The sequence below is a fragment of the Aotus nancymaae genome, unplaced genomic scaffold, assembly GCF_030222135.1.
Source record: "Aotus nancymaae isolate 86718 unplaced genomic scaffold, 86718_ANA_hifiasm-v0.15.2.pri h1tg000025l, whole genome shotgun sequence".
In the NCBI taxonomy this organism is placed as follows: domain Eukaryota; kingdom Metazoa; phylum Chordata; class Mammalia; order Primates; family Aotidae; genus Aotus; species Aotus nancymaae.
The window spans coordinates 26,117,288-26,136,450 of NW_026988438.1; the positions used below are offsets into that span (position 1 = coordinate 26,117,288).

Consider the following 19,163-nt stretch of genomic DNA (forward strand, 5'->3'; position numbering starts at 1 on the left):
GCAACAGTTCCGTGGGTCTTCTGTGGCACATCTTGACTTAAAGTGAAATGTTGAAAAGCATTTCTCAACTGTTCAAAGCTTCCAGGGTTGCTCAAGTTTAGCTGATTGGACAGAGAGGGAGGCAGGCTTCAAAAGTATTGTGTAGAAATAAAACTAGATTATTCAGGCTCCTCAAATTCAGAGAATAATTCTTGGAGAGATGGTGAGTGAGGAGTCTGATTTCCTCTTAAAGAGATACTTTCCCTAAGGTCAGATTGAATTGAAAAGAGAGTTTACAAAAAAAAAAAAAAAAGCCCACATGACCTTAAGCAGTTGAGTTGACACCATAGTGAGGAATGGTGTGCTATTAAAATATACTGAACAGTTTAATGACTCCACTAGCAGTATGCCAAAAAGAAAAAGAAAAAAAAATGATTTAAGCTCTGAATAATTCTGGGAAGGAGGATTTTGCCAAGGAGACTTTAATGTCAAGAATATATGTGAAGCTAAAATAAGGTGCTCACGCGCATCCCAGAGCCGTGGGTGGGATGTCTATATGATCAAATGAAATTATTTCACTTCCACTTGTGGAAAAATCTGATGGGAGAAATTGACTAGAAAACATTAAGTCATATTTCACTTGGATTATGCTCATAAGTGCCAAACTCCAGACCTGTCAAAATAAGCCCCACCAGCGCTTCCCGGCCGAGGTGCTAGACAAAGGCTGTGACAGGCAAAAACAATAAAGAGCTTAGCGAAACATCAAGGCTGGAAAAGCCACAGGAACCCAGCTCCCAATGAAAGAGAGGGTTCAGGTAGTTAAGAAGGGGAAGTCTTCTTGAGGTGTGAGGAATGGAGCCCAGAGTGGCCCAAGTGTTGAATACAGAGCAAGAGGTCTCAGAAAGCCTCAAGGACATGTGTGTTCTAGGGACCAGCTCTCAGAGGCTGGAAGTCAGGGGTCCATGGCTTTTTAACACAACTTGTTTTCTATAAGAGCCAGTATCCCTTTGTTTGACCTTGTTCTGGAGGGCCAACAGCATGCCCTTTCCACAAATCATTTGTTGATGGAATAGGAAATGCACTTGCCTGCTGCCAGCACACTCACCTGCAAACCAAGGCTATCTGCAGAAGAGGTACAAAGTGCCAATGCCTGGAAATGAATTTGTTGGCATTTCAAGGACAAACACTTTCTTGGCTACAAGCACTGAATTTCCAATCCAAAACTGGGGAAAAAATCTAGGCTTAATTAAGTATTTTATTTCCTTCTTCTATTGTAGTGAGAAGATTCATGCATAACCCTGCTACTTTTGTCCCTTCTGCTTGCCTATCTACTCACTGCATCCAAGCCAGGACCCTGGGCCACTGATGCCCCTGTTCACTGGGTTCAGGTGCTGGCCAGTGGGTAGGAAGACTGGGAATGGTGGGGAGGGAAGGCGTTTCCTTCCTGGCTGGCATGAATAACTGGGGAGTTCGTGTTGGCCAATACTTAATGCAGTGCATGGACTCAATAGAACATTTATCTTGTGCATCTCCCAGGTGATGACGAGGGTGGGTGAAGTCGGCTCAGGTTCCATGCACGTGCCCAAGTGGGTGACAGGGACCTGGGAGAGCTGATGGTGCTCAGCCTAGCACTGGTACTGCCCCAGGGTCTAGATGAATTCTGGCTTGGACAGAATCTGCATCTCACGCCTCTCGGTTCTCTCCCGGAACGTCGTTCTGGAATCCTGTGATCTTTGCTCCCTGGAGAAAGTAAAAATGAAGCAGGGAGGGAAATAATTTGACCTAATGAAAAGGGAAGTAGACGTGTTAAGAGACAATAGTTATAAAAAACGTATTAAAGATCAGACAAAAACTGTGCCAGGTACTTTACATGTAGTACCCTGACCTTCCTTCTTAATGACTCACAGCTCTCCTTCCCACTGGTCAGCACCAGAGCCCAGAGGACAGAGACATCACAGGCCAACAGGTAGACAATGCTGTTAGCCCCTTTTTACAGATGAAGAAAATGAGGTTTATAGAAGTTAACTAACTTGCCCAAGGTCACACATCACTATGACTAAGCAATGGCAAGATATAGATCTCAACCACTGGCATTAAGCCCAAGACTTAAATCGTTCTCCTCTTGTATCTCATATGGAATTCTCCACCTACCCTCTGTGGCTTATGCAGGAAAACAGCAGAAAAACAGCAGAATGACAATAGCTGTAGGAGGGATTTAATTTCAGCTCTGCTACTAATTATTCATATAACCTTAATGATGTCATTAAACTCGTAAGACTTACTCTGTTTATCATCTGTAAAATGGTAATAAGGCTCCATGTTCTGTTATTGCCATAGAATTATATTGAGGCAATTCATGTGAAGATGCTTTGAACAAAAGCAAGTTCTTCTAGATGTGTCATGATTAAGGTGGTTGCTATAGGAGGTGTTGTGGTGTAAGAAAAAGCACATTGGCTGTGGCCTGGGCCAGGGTTTAAATCAGTCACATTAGTGGAATCTTTCTGACACTCAAGCCTCTCATCTGTAAAAGGAGGATTCTGGCCGCGTATGGTGGCTCACGCTTGTAATCCCAGCACTTCAGGAGGCCCAGGTGGGTGGACCACGAGGTCAAGAGATCAAGACCATCCTGGCCAACATTGTGAAACCATGTCTCTATTAAAAATACAAAAATTAGTGGGGCATGGTGGCATGCACCTGTAGTCAGTCCCAGCTACTGAGGAGGCTGAGGCAGGAGGATCACTTGAACCTGGGAGGCAGAGGTTGCAGTGAGCTGAGATCATGCCACTGCACTCCAGCCTGGCAACAGAGCAAGACTCTGTCTCAAAAGAAAAAAAAAAGGTGTTGGGGGGGCATTCTGTAACCTACTGGAGAGTTTGGGCATGAGAAACCCACATGTTGGTGGAATCCCAGTGCAGTGGCCTTCAGTGTGTCTGACTCATGCAAGAGCTCCCCTTACCGGCAGGGGAAAGAGATGGAGCTGCTGAAGACACAGTAAATGAGGGGGTTGATGGCGCTATTCAATGCTGGCAGGTTCTGAATGATCACAGAGGCATAGAAACGCTCCTGGGTGTCTGGAAGGAGGTTGAAATTGTCCAAAATGTCAAAGAGAAAGTATGGACTCCAACAGCAGATGAAGGCTGGGGGAGAAGAGAGCCATTAGCACCACAGCAAGCAGCAGGTCTTTTTGGTTGGTCCTGACTGGACTTTTACCTGGGAGGTTCTTTGGGATCTGGGATTTCTCAGAAAAATTGGGGTTAGATGCTGTTTAGAGCATTGATGTCATATTCACTTAAACACATACACACATACATATGGACACATCTTACAGACATGTTCCTAAGACTGAGCAAAAGTCATAGAGCTTCCCTATTGGTAAAGAATTCTACTGTTGTGGATTCTTTATAGAAACCTCAGGAACAGGTGACTATGACCATAGGCTCTCATCCAATACAGGGATCGGGAAAAAACAGCAAAATACTTTGAAGACTCTAGGAAAAGACAGAAGGACAGGAAGCATTTTGACCACATAGTGACTACTGGTTTTAGGTTATGGCAGGGAGAAGGGGTGATCACGATATTTTCAAAGCACAGCCCGGTTTAATCACACTGTTTTCAGTTTTTTTTTCATCTCTAAGTTGGCCTCTCCAGAAAACATCCACACAATACCCTTCTTTAAATCCACTGGTTTGTGTGAGACCCTAATTTTGTTTGGCTCCAAATTCTCAAATGGATGAAAGGTAGGGATTCAGAATGTGATGGTTAATTTTGAGACTTCTTGACTGGGGTGTGGAGTGATTCGGTTAAATACTATTCTGGGTGCATATGAAGATGTTTCTGGATGAGAGTAACATTTAAACTGGTAGAGTAAGAAAAGCAGATTGCCCTCCCCTGTATGCAGGCCCCATCCAATCTGTTGAAGGTTTGGGTTGTCGAAAAAGGTTAAGTGAGAGAAAATTCACTCTGCTTGCCTGTCTTTGAGATAGGACATTGGTCTTCTCCTTCCTTCATACTTGGAGTCAAACTGAAACGTATACCATCCACTCTCCTCAGACTTGGACTAGAACCTACACCATTGGGTTTCCTGGGTCTCCAGCTTTCAACTCATAGCTTGGGAATTCTCAGCCTCAGTAATCACCTGAGCCAATTCCTTCTAATAAACCTCTCTCTTTCATTTTCCTCTGGAGGGCACAGACTACTACACAGAGCAAAACGCTCGTAAGTTGACTGGAAATACACGCATCTCTCATATTCTCATCATATGTCCTCCACTCTCCTTCTCCCACTTTCTCATCCATAGAATTTCTTCTCAGAGTAGAAGTTTGGCTTCCTTGGCTTTCTGCATGCAGGGACAAGCTTTCCTCCACAACTCTGTAATGTGGATTCTGTAACTTGTTGGGGAATTTTGGAAAAATAAACTGACTCATGGTTCCCCTCTTGATCCTAGACCTTGGCAATGTATTGAAGAGGAGCAATTCAAACACAAAGTCCACTGAATGTTCTGGATCCTGGCTAATTAACTCAAACATTGGCCCTGAAAAGTGTCTGGGGCAAATGGCCTTGTGTGCTTGTGTGTTTGCATGTGTGTGTATGTGAGGCTGGGGGATTCTAGTTGTCACAGGGATGCCAGTCCTTTGGCATGGTACAGGCAGCCCAGCTAGCAAAGATTTGTATCTACGTTGAAGGCCCAACTAGACGTTCATGTGGGGAGAACCCTCTGTATAGTTATCCCAGTCTAGAAACCTGACTTTGTTTTACACATAAACACAGATATTTTAAAAAAATACTGAATTTTCTAGAAATGCAATTCTGTTGCAAATGGAGGAAAGATTACTTTAATTCAAAAATTTACCAAGGATTTTTTTTTTTTTTTTTTTTGCAGCTCAGAAAATCAAGTCACTGACGGCAATACTACTTACATTTTTTTTATATCTCCATGAAAATACCTGTCTTGGTTTTCATTCGTAGCCGTTACTATGTCAAGGTGTAGGTATCACTACTTCATTACTCTTCTAGTGTAGCTGTGCTTACGTTTTTACATATTAAAATTAGAATAAATTTTAATTAACAAAAATAGTATTGTTTTATTATAGATTATATTCTTATTCCTCCTTTATATTACCTTTATATTATTTTGGGGGCAACGTATTTTTTTTTTTTGAGACAGTCTCGCTCTGTCACACAGGCTGGAGCTCAGTGGTGCAATCTCACCTCACTGTAACCTCCGCTTTCCTGATTCAAGCAATTCTCCCGCCTCAGCCTCCCGAGCAGCTGAGACTACAGGTGCATGCCATCATGCCTGGCTGATTTTTGTATTTTCAGTAGAGACAGGGTTTCACCATATTGGTCAGGCTGGTCTCAAACTCCTGAACTTGTGATCCGCCTGCCTCAGCCTCCCAAAGTGCTGGAATTACAGGCGTGAGCCACCATGCCTGGCCTAATTCTTTTAGTTACCATGATAGGTAGTATAAGTATACATTTTATTTCAAGATGGGAAAGGGACATTACAAAGTGTTTGCTATAGAAAGGGCCCTTTTGGTCTGACAGGGATGACAACACTTGCTGACCCTCTAGTGGGTGTCCCTGCTTGCTGACTGAAGGGCTCTCACAGGGCCTGGAAGTATGGTTGCTGATGACAAAGGGCTATGCTGGCTCTGGGACACACTTGTAAGCATACATTTTCCAACTCAACATCCAGGGAACGTGCCTCTGTGGTTCTGACTATCGTGGAAGGCAGAGGAGTCTTTGATCTACTTCAGAAGCCTCTGAGAAAGTTTTTGAGCCCTGGTGGGTTGTATACGTTTTATCCCAGTTCCGCCTGCAGTGTTGTTTTGTGCCCACGTCCTGCTGGCTGAGTCATGCTGCGTGTGGTCTGTTTGGCATTTTGCAGTTGCGTTTTAGAAAGGTGAGAAGGCTGTTCTGGTGCTTTGACACGCAGCTAATGGGAGATCTATGCTTCCTCGGGCTTCCAAGAGTTGACAGAGGGGCAAGTAGTGGGTATTTAAGCTAAATAAAAAAGAAAATAGCACAAATGCTTTCCTTCTTGCATATTTGTATGCACTCATTCATTCATTTAACAAATGTTAGTTGAGCAGTGTGTGGGGAACTATTTTAGGTCTTGGTGATAATGTAAGTCACACAAAAGCCAAAGTCATTGCCCTCATAAATTTATTACTCCAGCATGGGAGATAGACGATAAGAAAATCGATCCATATCCTATACTGCCAGGTAGAACCAAGAAGAAAAATAAGGCAGAGGAAAGACTAGAGAAAGGATGTTTAAAAAGAATTGTCAAGGAGCCCTTTCCTTATGAATACAGCTGCCTGCCAAGGCCATGGGTTGAATAATTTGGAGGAAATCTGATTAGGACCTAACTAGCTGAAGGGGATGCTCACATCACCTGCTAACTCGGTCACTTCCTTTAAGACACACTCTTCCCCAGGGCTGGAGTTCATAAGCAAAAATAAGGTAGAAGTGACTTTCCATCTCTTCTGAACATTTAATGTTAGGGTCACTACAAATTCTTCCCTTATGGCACCTTACCTGCCCTTCCACCCTCCTGTCTTCTGCCCTTTCCTTTTCCTTTCTCTCTACTCTTAAGCCAAATTTAGGAACTACTCTACTCTTAGGAACCAAATTTCAGCCTTTGAAAGAACCATGGATGGTCTGATGAGTTTCACACATTCCTTTCCAATCAGACCAGTGTAGAAGTGCCCATCGACAAATTCCTTTCTGCCACCAGGTCCAGGAGCAAGCTTGCTTTTGGGATGTTCATACCACTTTACAGCTCAAGAAGGGACATTGCTTACCAAGAATGATGATGATGCTATACTTGATAGCCTTGAGTTTTGCCTTTGAGATGAGTCCTCGGTTGTAGTGGCTGCACAGTTTCCCATCTGAAGATACAAGAGGGGAATAGTAAGATGAAGTGTTCAAGATGTGACAGTGTCTGTTTCTGCCAATAGGAACATTAAAGGTTAGACTCCAGTTCTCCAGTTTTCACTTATATCCTGTGTGCTTATGCCCAGATGGCCTCCTTGGAAATTCTTAGATTAAAGATAGTTCTGGGCTGCTTTCTAGAGAATACTCAGTTTACACCTTAATATTATGTGCAAATGCTATAGAATACTCAGACTCTCTCAAGAAACCTGGTCAGATGGCCTGAGCTAGCTGTAGCTGGAATTAGAGCATGTGACCTTGCAGGAACTGAGCCCTTCCCTGAGGAGCACTAATCTCTGAGCCCTGGCTATGCTGAGACACCCATGAGGCCACTTTAGCAACCTGGGCAAAATTATTTTCTAAAATGGTTGCCCCAGACAAACACATTCATCAAAAAAACACTCTCAAGCAAAGCTCAATCCAGGGGTATCAGAACTCTCCACAATAGGAGCTTGGATATACATTTTTTCATATGTGGACTGCTGTCTGATGCTGAACACTGAGGAGTGAATATAAGAATCCACTAGAATACAAGCTTGATGAGGACAGGGGCTTTGTTTTCTGCACTCCTGTAGCCTATACACATATGAATGACTAATACAAATGTGTTGAATGAATCAATAACCACCTCTCATTAGTTAAGTAGCAGTACAATGAGGGGATAGGATTAGGCTAGGCAGGATCCAATGCCATAGGCCTTAGTTAAAGGAGTGGTTACTGTAAATTTGGGGATAAAAATGTCAGATGCAGTGTCCTTTTCCTCAGGGAAGAGTTTTTACTGTCAGGGCTTCCACCAGCCCATATGCCACCTTTGTGAAAATTCAGAAAAAGGACCCTTCCTCTGATAAGCACAGGCCTGCCTAGGGCACATATTCAGTGAGGGAAATATGAAGAGGATGCCAGCCCCGCACACCTGTCAGCCAGGAGCCACCCAGTGAGGCTCAATGGGCACAACCCCAGTGGTGGCCTTGGTCAGAGGCCCACCCGGTGCATCCACGTCACACGGAGCAGGGTAGCTGTGCACTAGAAAGGCAGTCTGCTGTGCCCCATTGTCCTCACTGCACTGCGCAGCTCTCACGTTTGAAATTTATTTTAATGCCCATGGAAACCAGTCAGATATTTACATATTTGCAATATTCATTCAATCCCACCTCCAATCTGATCTCGCCCAACCCCACAAGCATAGTATATCTGCTAAGAGATAAGGACTGACTGGAAGGGCTGAAATAGAGTTCTTGTTCTCTAAGAATTTTCAACCCAGCATGCAAGACCACACACTCTCCATAAAACTGGTTGAGATGAGAGAGAGGCTGCTGTGGTTTGAATGTCTCTGCCAAAACTCATATTTAAATTTAATTGTCATTGTAACAGTATTGGGAGGTGGAGCCCTTGAGAGGTGATTAGGCCACCAGGGCTTGGCCCTCACGAATGGATTATTGCTATTATTGTGGAAGTGGACTTCTCATGAAATGGACGAGTTTGGCTTGACTTTCTATTTCTTGCTCGCTTTCACCCTCTGTCTTCTGCCATGAGATGACCCTTGCCAGTTGCAGGCACCCTGCTCTTGGATTTCCCAGCCTCTAGAACCATAAGCCAAATAAATCTCTTCAAAAAAAAAAAAAATTTTCCAGCCTGTGGTATTCTGTTATAGCATCAGAAAATGGACTAAGACAGATCGAAACCAACTGTGGACAGAGGAGAGACCCATCCCTCCACCACTGTGCTGGTGAGGCTGTGTGGGAGAGGCAGAGAGCATCAAGTGAACTCAAATGACATAAGAAGTATTCCAAAACAAAGGCAGGGTGCAGCGTGGGATTGGGAGAGGTGGGAAGCAGAGAGTGAACATCCTCAGCCAAGACATGGAACGAGAAAATGTAGGATGCGTTTTAACCACAGTGAGTCATATTGCTTGGCTGTAGCCTGCAAATGTGTGGGGTTTGAGAGTGGAGAAGAGAACTGAAGACAAACTGGGGAGGCCTTGAATGTCTTTGTGAGGAGTTTGGGCTGAACTCCTGAGGTGGCAGCAGGCCATTGAAGCTTCTGAGTGTTTGTGCAATGTGAACATTTACTCACTTCAGAGGACAAATGATTTTCAAGAGTAACAGGAATAGGGGCTCTTTAGGTACAAATAACTAAAATGCTTATTATAATTAATTCATATTTCTTAAAGTATACCCTCCTAAATACTATTAGGGTCTTCAAATCATTCTGTGCATTTCCTGGGACCATGAAACCTCAGCCTTGTAAGAAAGCAAATGCTTCAGAACATTTAGAGTAGTGATTCTCCACTAAGGTGATCTTGCTTTACAGGGAACTTTCGGCAATGGACACATTTTTGGTTATCACAATTGTGTGTGCATGTGTGCTACCGGCGTCTAGTGGGCAGAAGCCAGAAATGTTGCCAAACATCCTTCAATGCACAGGGCAGCCCCCACAGCAAAGAATTATCCAGTCCAAAATGCCAAAGGTGTCAAGGGCGAGAAACCTTGATTTCTAGGATGGGATCTTGGGAAGGACACAGGCTGTAAGATCGGACTAGAATGCATCTTCCGTCTCTACCAATTACTAACTGTGTAACCTTAGGCAAATTGTCTAAAGTTCCCAGCTTCAGATTCTCCATTTAAAAATCGAGGCGTAGAACACCTAATTCGCAGAGTTACTTTGAAGATTAACATAAAATAATGTATTCAAGGAGCCAAACCCCACGCTGGGGATGTCGGATGTGCTATCAGTTGAGATGAATGCAGTTTTAACAGTATTTCAGGTGGAAGGTGAGCCAACTTTATGGAAGTGAACAGAAGGTATTACTACATTTGATTGTCTATTATACAAGGTTGTTATCTGTGTAAGAATTATGTAAAGCAGAAAATGATCAGGGTGAGATTATTCCCATGGGGGGTAAGTAAAGAAGACAGCAGACCAAATTATATTCTTTCAAAATGTCCCCACTCGCTGTTCCTAGGCAACAGCTGGCCCCTAAACAGTATGGCTCTGCAGACTAAGTTGGTCTTTCAGAAAAGTTTTCGAGAATGACATTTGTGCTCTGAAATCTCTTTAAAATGGAAACTTGCAGTGCTTTCCACAGGGCAACGGGGTGACAATATAATCAACTACCTGCCCAGAGATCAGTGAAAAGCATCTTTAATCTGACCATTCCAGGAAATGCAAAGCCTCTAGCTTCTAAAGATGGCTCTTCAGAGAGAGCTGAGCTACAAAATGCCGGTAATTCTCCTTTATTGGGAGATAAAAGGATTATTTCTACCCAGGCCTTGGCGCTGAGCTGCAGTGAAAAGCTGTTCAATTCCGCTGTCACTGTGCATTAATAACTTGGGTAGCCTGAAGTTGGCAGGTCCATTTGATTTGGGACTGGAAGAAGCACACTGATGTGGACTGTTTCAGTTCCAGGGTACATCCCTAATGGAGGCCCATGCTGAAAATTTAGTCTCCAAATGGCCATTTCTGGCTCCTCACCTTCCCAAGACCACAGGCCTCTTACAGAGCTGCTGGGAACCCATTCTTCATATAGGCTGAGCACCTGAAGTGGGAGGAATTGGTACCTTGGGATTTCAAACGGAAGTAGAATTGGTTTATGGGAAGTGGTGGGGGGAATTCATCCGTGGACCTATAATGAGTGCAGGTGATTTCTTTATAAACAAGGAAGTCTAACTGACAATATTTTAAAATAAATGTGCTTCCTATGTTAGAAATTTTGTATATGTTAGGTTGATTTTTAAAAACTTCAACGTATTTTTAGCAGTTTTTCCTGATTTTTAAGTTTTAAAATTTGAAATTCATTTTGAATAGTAACATTCTCTTTACAAATATAGCATGAGTACTGCCTGAAATCATCAGTTCAGTGTTTTAAGTGTATTAGGTCTCATCTGCTTAGCTGCAGGACTGTAGTCGGTTTCTTCCCAGGGTATTTTAGTTCCTCTAGTTTTTCTGGTAGACCCAAGGAGGTGTCTCAGAGTGTTCCAGGATCCACCCGGGCTACTGCCTGTGTCTTTGCGGTGACACTTTCTGAAAGCGCCGAATCCTAGCCACTAGGCCACCAGGGAGACTCGGTGACACTTTCTGGATCCTGCTTTCTAGGTTCACTGCGGCTGCCCTGGGCTGCCCCAGGCCCCTTCACCCAGACTTCCTCTTTGCCAGTGACTGCTTCTTGAGGGGCTCCGGCTGGGCACCAGATGCTCCACAGACACAGTCATTTCTAAGCCACATTGTAAGTCTTCTTTGTCATTGCTCTTGACCTTGGGCAGTTGCTCTGCTCTTCTGCTCCTCCTTTCAGGGCCTCAGTTCTGTCCCAGGGCTGTGGACTATTCAGCACCACTGCTCTTCCCTGGGATACCTGCTGTCCAAGTTCTTCTGCCAGGAAACAAGGAAATGGCCTCGCTCCTCTGTGCTGTGCTATTCCAGGGGGCTACACCAGACTTGCTTGAACTCCCAGGGATTTCAGCTTCTTTAGCCCTCCCACACACAATGTTTTCCTCCCTCGATGCTGATGAGTGGCCAGAGTGGTTAGGTGGGAATGCTCTTCTGTGGCCCAGAACTTACATTTCCTTTTGCCCTTGAGGCACTCATTGTGCCTGACTCCATATTCTCCAGAATGTTTTCATGTTCAGGAATCTTACTGTCTTTTTCTTGTCATCTGAGGTGCTCCCTCTCTCCCCATTCAGTTGGCATGCCTGCGTATCTCTGAACCTTCAAGTAGGAAAGCATTTTGAGTTTCTTTTCAGGAGGTTTTTAGTCCAGATCCAACTGTAAATCATAGCTAGATATGAGTTTCATGTAACTCACCAGATAGCCCTTTCTGTACCTCAGCACCTTGGCTCAGGCAGAAGCAGGAGCCCTGACAGCCTAAAATAGCTATGCAAAGACAGATGCGCTGTTCACCAAACCCATTCCTGTGTCCCCAAGGCACACACTAGACTTCAATTCCCAGCCTGCCTTCCACCAATGTGTAGTCATGTGACAAGGATCTGCCTAAGGGATGCCGGGAAGAGTCAATCTCTACCATCCCCAAACCTGGCTCAGATACCTCTCCTGAGCAGTCCTCCACCCTCTTTCTTCCCCCATCCCTGCCTGCCGGAGGGAGGTGCTGAGGGGTAACTTAACAGTCCTCTGTTAAGCATGGCAGAATCTCCATCTGCTTGAATTTCTGAATGACCCTGCAGAACAATGCCTTTCCCTCTGGTCTTTATTGCCAACTGGATTTTAATTAAGACATAAACTTCTATGTGGTTAAGGCTACTGATATTTTGGGTTTACACAGCTGCTAGTGTTTTCTTTACTAAAGTAGGAATTGGTACCTCATATGCAGTGTTGTCTTAATGAAAACCTGAAACATGTGGCATTGGATTCTGGGGCAGGCAGCAGGTGGCATGGAAACTGAGGTTTCCATTTGTCTATTGTGCCAATACCACACTCTGACTTCATAATGCATTTCAATATTTGGTAAAGCAAACTTTCTCTACCTTGTTCTGCATCTCTAGGAATGTCTTGGCTACTCTTGGCTATTGAATTTTCCGTGTATATTTTAAAATAGGCTTGTCAAGCTCAATAAAATGTTACAACTCAATTTTGACTGGAACTTTATTAACTTGTAGATCAGCTGGGGAGATTCAACATCTTTATAATATTGAACCTTACTATGCACGAACACGTCATAATCTTCATTTGTTTGTATCTTTATGTTTTTCTGGCACATCTTTTATTAAATGTAGTTAATTGTAGAGAAGCCATTTTATTCACAGTTGCTGATGAAGAAGCTGATATGGAGAGCAGTTAATGGACTTCTTTTAGTTTTTTTAAGCTAGAAAGTGAATAGGGCCCTAACCCAATTCCTAATCCATAGCTTCTTTCTTCACTCCATTGTGCCTCATTTAATTAGAAACATGAGATTTGGATATAGCATGGATCACACCTACCGAGCCATAATAGTTAGACACAGTTATAATGAGATATGTTATACTTTGTCTGTTCCATGGGTACACCTGCCTAACTGCTCTCATGCAGTAAATGTTCTATTTTGCAGAAGTAGATCCTCCTGGACATCAATAATATGCTCATTTATGAAAGATAACATACAAGATTGGAAACCCCATCTCCTCCACATCTTGCCCTCCACGTTTGTTTATGGGAAAGTCTTTAGATCATTTACGATACAATCCTTTCTCTTTTTCTGTCAGCCTTTAAGTGGGAGAAAATAGACATACTTGTCAGCAAGAAGAGTGGTTCCTGCACTAAGGATGGCTTGAGTTTTTCGGCCAGTGTTTACAAAGTGAGCTTCTGTTCACACTAATCACGGCTAATGTCCCCTTGTTGATGAGCAGTAATCTTGGCATGCGGACACAGCTGGAGATCTCATTTACCTGCCAACTCCAGAGCTGCTTGGCTGTAATGACAGATGGAAAATCAACTGCGTTTCATTTATGAATAAGATATAGGGAGTATATGAGCTTCTGAGATTACAAGCTGCCCTCATTCCAGGATGAGGTCACTGATGGTAACTAAAAAATAGATATAATGGAGATATAAAATTATATACAAGAACAAAAACTGGTGGCAGCCATTTCCATGTTTGGGAGGGAGTAATGGCATACTGTATATCAGTGGGAAACAGAGCTCTAAGTGGCTTTGTACAATTTCAAGGACTGGAAGTCAGGGGAGCCCAAGAGTGCAAGGACTGGCTTATGTAGTAGCAGGAGACATGGAACTCTGGAGAGAGCCCGGAGCTCAGCCACCCCTGGGAGAGGCGTGCTGAGGAAGGTGGTGAGCAAGGGTGGTGCTGCTGTGGAGGGAACAGGAGAGCTGTAGGAGGTGAGACAGTGAGAGTGAGTGCTCAGAGGGACAGGCAGGGAGGAGCATGTCAGACCCACAGAACTGGCAGAAATCACAAGACAGGGGTTTACACCAATCTGATTCGTCTGAAAGTACAGGAAGACCTCAGCTACCTCCACAAAACTGGTCTCCACGCTGCCAGTCACGACTCAGCCTTTAGATTTTAAATATATCAAAACAAAACCTTCAGGAGATGAGGTAGGAATAGCTCTCTGAAGGCAGAGCTCTAGAGGGAGTGCCCTGGAGGGGAAACCACACCCAAGACCCTGAGTTTGTGTTTTTAATTTTTAGAAAGTCTTGTCTTTATGTGTGCATTCAATATGCGTGCATTCGAATACCAGTTGTGTCACATGCTACCTGTGAAAACAAGCAAACTGCTGAACCTTTGAGCCCATCATCTGTCTGTGAGAGACAGTTAATAACACCACCTGGAACTGCCGCGTATTAATCCATTTCCTGTTTAGGAAAAAAAAAGTGCATCTCACTGCCGGTGCAGTATTCTCAAACTGGAGATGGGTTAAATGGGTAATGGGCACTGGCTGAAATGGGGCAAACAGGAACTGGGTTAAAGAAGAACACATGGAAAGGACCTAGCAGTGGCTGAGAGGAGCTGCTGCCTCTGTCCTGTCAGTCTGTGTTGAGAGATGAATGGACGATGGCCTTGAGTGGGCCTTAGAGGGCCTGAGCATGACGTTTACTCAGAGAAGTGCATTGCAAATGTATGTTTTTGTGGGGGCTGAGTTGATGGTTTTTAAAAATGAACATACATATCTATACATCTAGAATAATATTGGCTGTTTACTCAGGCTAAAGGGCCACAGGGTTATTGTTTCAATTATATGATACAGGTAATTGTAGAAAATTTTAAAATATGGTTAAGTGGAGAATAGAAGAAAATAAAAATCAACTAAAATTCCACCACTCAGAGATAATCGCAATAACATTGATAACATTTAGCTTCTTAACATCTCCCATCTCTCTCTCTCTCTAGCTATCATCTATCTATACATGCACATACATATTCTATAAAATATGGTATCTCTTTTTATAAATACATGTACATATTGATAAATATGTGCCTATGTACACATATTTATAAAAGGGATACCATACTGCTTTCTTTTTCTTAACCTAATATATTAGAGAAATATTTCTATGACAATAAGTATACTCTATAAAATAATTTTTAGAGTCGTAGTATTTAATTGTATGACTATATAATTATTATACTCAGTCCATCATTGTAGGCTATTCAGACCTTTCCAGTTTTTCCTGATTATAAACAATATTTCTTACACATTTTTCCTTTCTCTTTCTCTCTCCCTCTCCCCATCTTCTCCCCACCTCCCTCCCTCCCTCCTCCCTCCTTCCCTCCCTCCCTCCCTTCCTTCCTTTTCTTTCTCTCTCACTCTTTCTCTCTCATTCATTCTTTTATTATTCCTTTCATAAGGGGTGTATTTCCTTGTAGCATATGATATAACAATTTAATATATGATTATTTCCATATGGGCAGTTGTCTCAACACTAGTAATTAATTTCTATTTCTCTATCAGTTCAAAATACTTCATCACATTCTAAATTTCTGAGCTTTTCTTTAGCATTTCTGTTTTATTGGATGTCCCTGTTCATATAATTCTCATTCAGTGATTATGGTATTATAATTACAGTACTTACTGCATTTATTTCATATGTGATAGAGGAAGGATGCCTTCATCCATGTTTTTTCAGACGAACATTCTAACCTTTAACTGAAGCCAATTGCACTGAATAGAATGAACATACTTGTGTTTAGTCTCTGTGATTGCTCTTGCTCTTCTAGAAAAACCAGGGTGTGGAGACTGTGCCAGCGAAGGGGAAGCACTGGGATCTGCATGGTGGCTGGAATTAGCCCCAAGCTGAATGACTGGGTCTTCGTGGGTTCAAAATTTCCAAGCAGCCTAAGCACATCTCTTGGTTACCCTGGTTAGTCAGTGTGAAGGTCTGCCACCTGTGACTCTGTGTCCCACGCGACCAGTTGCACATTAAAAACACCTAAAGAGCTTTTCTGAAATAATGATGTCCATGCCCCACTCCAGATGGAGTGAATCAGAATCTCTCAGGAAATGGTGTCTGGGGTTTGGTGCATTTTAAAACCCCAGACAATTGTACTGTGCAGCCAGGGCCAAGACCCAAGGCCCTAGACTGCAAGCTGCCTATAGTCAGGAACCATGCTATTCATTCATTTGCCATTCCCAGTCCCTTGTACCACTCCTGACATGCAGAAGAACACAGAAGAATTGAACTGAATTCAGGTGAAGAACCCAGACTTATACATCTCTACTCATTCTTCTAGGGAAAGAGACACAGGTTATCAGTGACCAATAATACTTGTGCATCCTCTTGGTGGCCTCACAGTCTTATTAGAAAAAGTAGCTTTAAGAGGGAGAAAAAAGATCTGTCTCGATCCAATAAAAGTTTAGCTCACAGTCTGAAAAGAGGAGGGCTTAGGGAGAATCCAGTCTGTCTCCTTATTTTAATGTCTTGGAACCTAGAGAATACATGACTTTGCCAGGAGGCACAGCTCTCAGTGGCACATCTGGAACAGAAAGGAGCTCTTTTTATTCCAGATATTTGTGCTATAGCTTGTTGTCCTTGTGTATGTGCATATAGGTGTGAGTATGCATTGTTAGTGTGTGTGAGACTGAGTGTGCAAAGGTGTGTATATATGTGTATGTCAGTCTGTGTTTTGTGTGTGTGTGTGCACAAGGAATGGGAGGGGTGTGGAAACTGAGCGGAACCAGTCTCCTTCTGCGGAGCGATCACATTATAATAAACAGAAAACTGGAAGTGCTTTCTTCTTTTGGCCCTTAGGTTTGCTGTGTCTTCTCCAGGTTGACCTTGGTCAGGTCCAGTAATATTTTCCTGGGAACAGGGCAGGCTTCCAGGGCTTGGAGTCTATTGCATACAAGGTGCTCTGCATTCAGGTTTACTGAGAAGGAATTTGGGGAAGGATTGTAGTAGGTGGTCTTAGGCTTGATCTGGTTTGAATTGGTATGTCAGAGCAGCTGGGAAAGCATGGACCACTGTGCCTGTACTGGCTTAGGGTCCAAGATTGTTCTATGAACAGATGGCAGCTTTACGCATCTGAAAATTCAAGTAAAAAGAAAAGATGATCCTCATCCTTGCTGAAGGTGTGATGTCCTCCGTGGACAGTCTCTCTTTTCATATCTGTGTCCTCCAAGGTGCTTCTCTGCCAGACCTGAGGCTGGGATAACCCTCGGGTCCTAGCTCAAAGGCTAACTCTCTGCCAGCATAGCTTGGTCAGGCCCAAAGTCCCCCCCTTCCTTCTAGACTTCAGGGAGGTCGCATGGGGGAAGACAGAGCCTGCCTGTGACAGCCTTTGGTGGGTCTGGTCTGCTGGCTGGCTCCTGATATGATCCTGTATGCTTGTGTATCAAGGAAGCCCCAGCTCAAATTTGCTAGAGGAAAATCTCTGTGGAAGCAAATTAACCAAGAATTGGGCCATGCAGATTAGAGACTCACCTGAGCAGTTGGAAATCACTGATTCGTAGGTTTTGCTTTTAATCCAAATAGTTCGGATCACAATGCCATACATGACGCTGCAGAAGGAACCAAAGGGAATATTAAAGTGGCTGGTGGATCCCTACTGTAAGGACACAAAGAAGAACACTCCCACCTCCCTGAGTGCAAGATGTGAAGGGAGGGATCTTTTAACCATGCCTGCCCCTTCCTCATACTTGCTGTTTACGGAATTATAACTGGAAGTGACCATGAGGATCCATTGGATGGAGTTACTTCTTTCTTAAGTGAGGAGGCTAAGACCTGGTAAAGTTATTGCAGTTTCCTCAACATAACCCAAATGGTTTGAGGGAGAGCTGTGATTAGAATCCAAAAACAGGCTTTAGAGTCAGAAAATCTTGGGTCTCCTCTACTACTTGCGTGTTGTTCAATCCTGACTTTAGACAGTCTTTTAAGTGGCATCTATGATCTCTGACTCCGGCATTCATGGCTTTGTGTGATCCTCACCCCTTTAATGTGGGAAGAGCTGGTGACTTGCTTCTAATCAATGCAATGTGGCAAAGGGGATGGGACCGATTACATAGAGTGTAGCGCCTGTCTTGCTGGCTTTGAAGAAGCAAGCTGCCATGAACCTCACAGCTGCAAGAGAATGAATTCTGCTAAGGACCTGAGGAAGCTTGGAAAAGAACCTTTCCTAGTCCAGCCTCTGATGACCCCCTGCCCTGGATAAACACCTTGCCTGAGCAGGGGACCCAGTTAAGCCATGGCCAGACTCTTGACCCACAGAAACTGTGAGATAATAAATGTATCTTGCTTTAAGCCACTAGGTTCCTGGTAATTTGTTGTGCAGTAATAGATGACTACTACAGTGAGCCTTCACTGAGATTCTACAAAATGGTGTTGACAATACAGACCTCTTGAACTTGTTGAGTATCAGATGTGACAATATTTAAAGTGCCAAGTATAGTGCTGGAAAATTAGTGGAGACTTAAAAGGTGTAATTTCCTTTCTCCTTTCTGCCTATTTTGTACACTATATCACACCAATTCTTACATGATTTAATCTGTGCCTAACAGGAAAACAAAGTGTTAATGATTCAAAAGTGTCAGCAAGTTTTGTGTCCTTTTGATAAATAGAAAAACTCATACTCTTCTTTCATATTACTTGATATTTTGACTACATTAAGCTCCTTGACTAAAAACTTTGAGACAGGCCGGGCGCGGTGGCTCACGCCTATAATCCCAGCACTTTGGGAGGCCGAGGTGGGTGGATCACGAGGTCAAGAGATCGAGACCATCCTGGTCAACATGGTGAAACCCCATCTCTACTAAAAATACAAAAAATTAGCTGGGCATGGTGGCACGTGCCTGTAGTCCCAGCTACTCGAGAGGCTGAGGCAGGAGAATTGCCTGAACCCAGGAGGCGGAGGTTGCGGTGAGCCAATCGCACCATTGCACTCCAGCCTGGGTAACAAGAGCGAAACTCCGTCAAAAAAAAAACAAAAAACAAAAAACACTTTGGGACAAAGCAATGCTTTATTTTAAAACTGCATTATCTTCCCTCTTGAGAATCATTAGTTAAAAAAAAAAAGCAGAGCTTCAGTTTGCAGTAGCTGACGAAGCACTAATTGCTTTTAATGATCTTTAGAATATAACTTAATTAATGGCAATGTTAAAATCTCTGCTTCTTATTGCCAATTCCCATTCTTGCGCAGTGAAACCCTCTGGGTGCTCCAGGAAAGCTCAGGGATTTTTTGCAGCATCTCCATTCTTTCACATATAACTGCCCAGGGACGTTTTTGAAATTTGTATGCCTGCAGTAAAGATAAAATGAAAAAAATGTTATTAGTGAGTTCAATCCTAAGTTGAATATTTGCTAGAACAGGGAAA

At 43.3% G+C, this 19,163-nt stretch overlaps 1 protein-coding gene across 5 annotated transcripts in view; it reads right to left on the reverse strand.

The window, feature by feature from the left end:
• NPSR1 (neuropeptide S receptor 1) overlaps positions 1-19,163 on the reverse strand; it is a 199,967-nt gene that overhangs the window by 24,252 nt on the left and 156,552 nt on the right. For 3 of the 5 annotated variants that reach the window (XM_064380305.1, XM_064380303.1, XM_064380306.1), the window contains 3 exons: positions 17,278-17,354; positions 6,786-6,872; positions 2,936-3,116 (listed from right to left, as the gene is read on the reverse strand). In XM_064380305.1, the coding sequence (XP_064236375.1) occupies positions 2,936-3,116; positions 6,786-6,872; positions 17,278-17,354 (345 nt within the window). Of the gene's footprint in view, positions 1-1,306; positions 1,720-2,935; positions 3,117-6,785; positions 6,873-17,277; positions 17,355-19,163 lie in introns of those variants that run through there. The other 2 variants (XM_064380307.1, XM_064380304.1) reach the window with 1 other exon arrangement.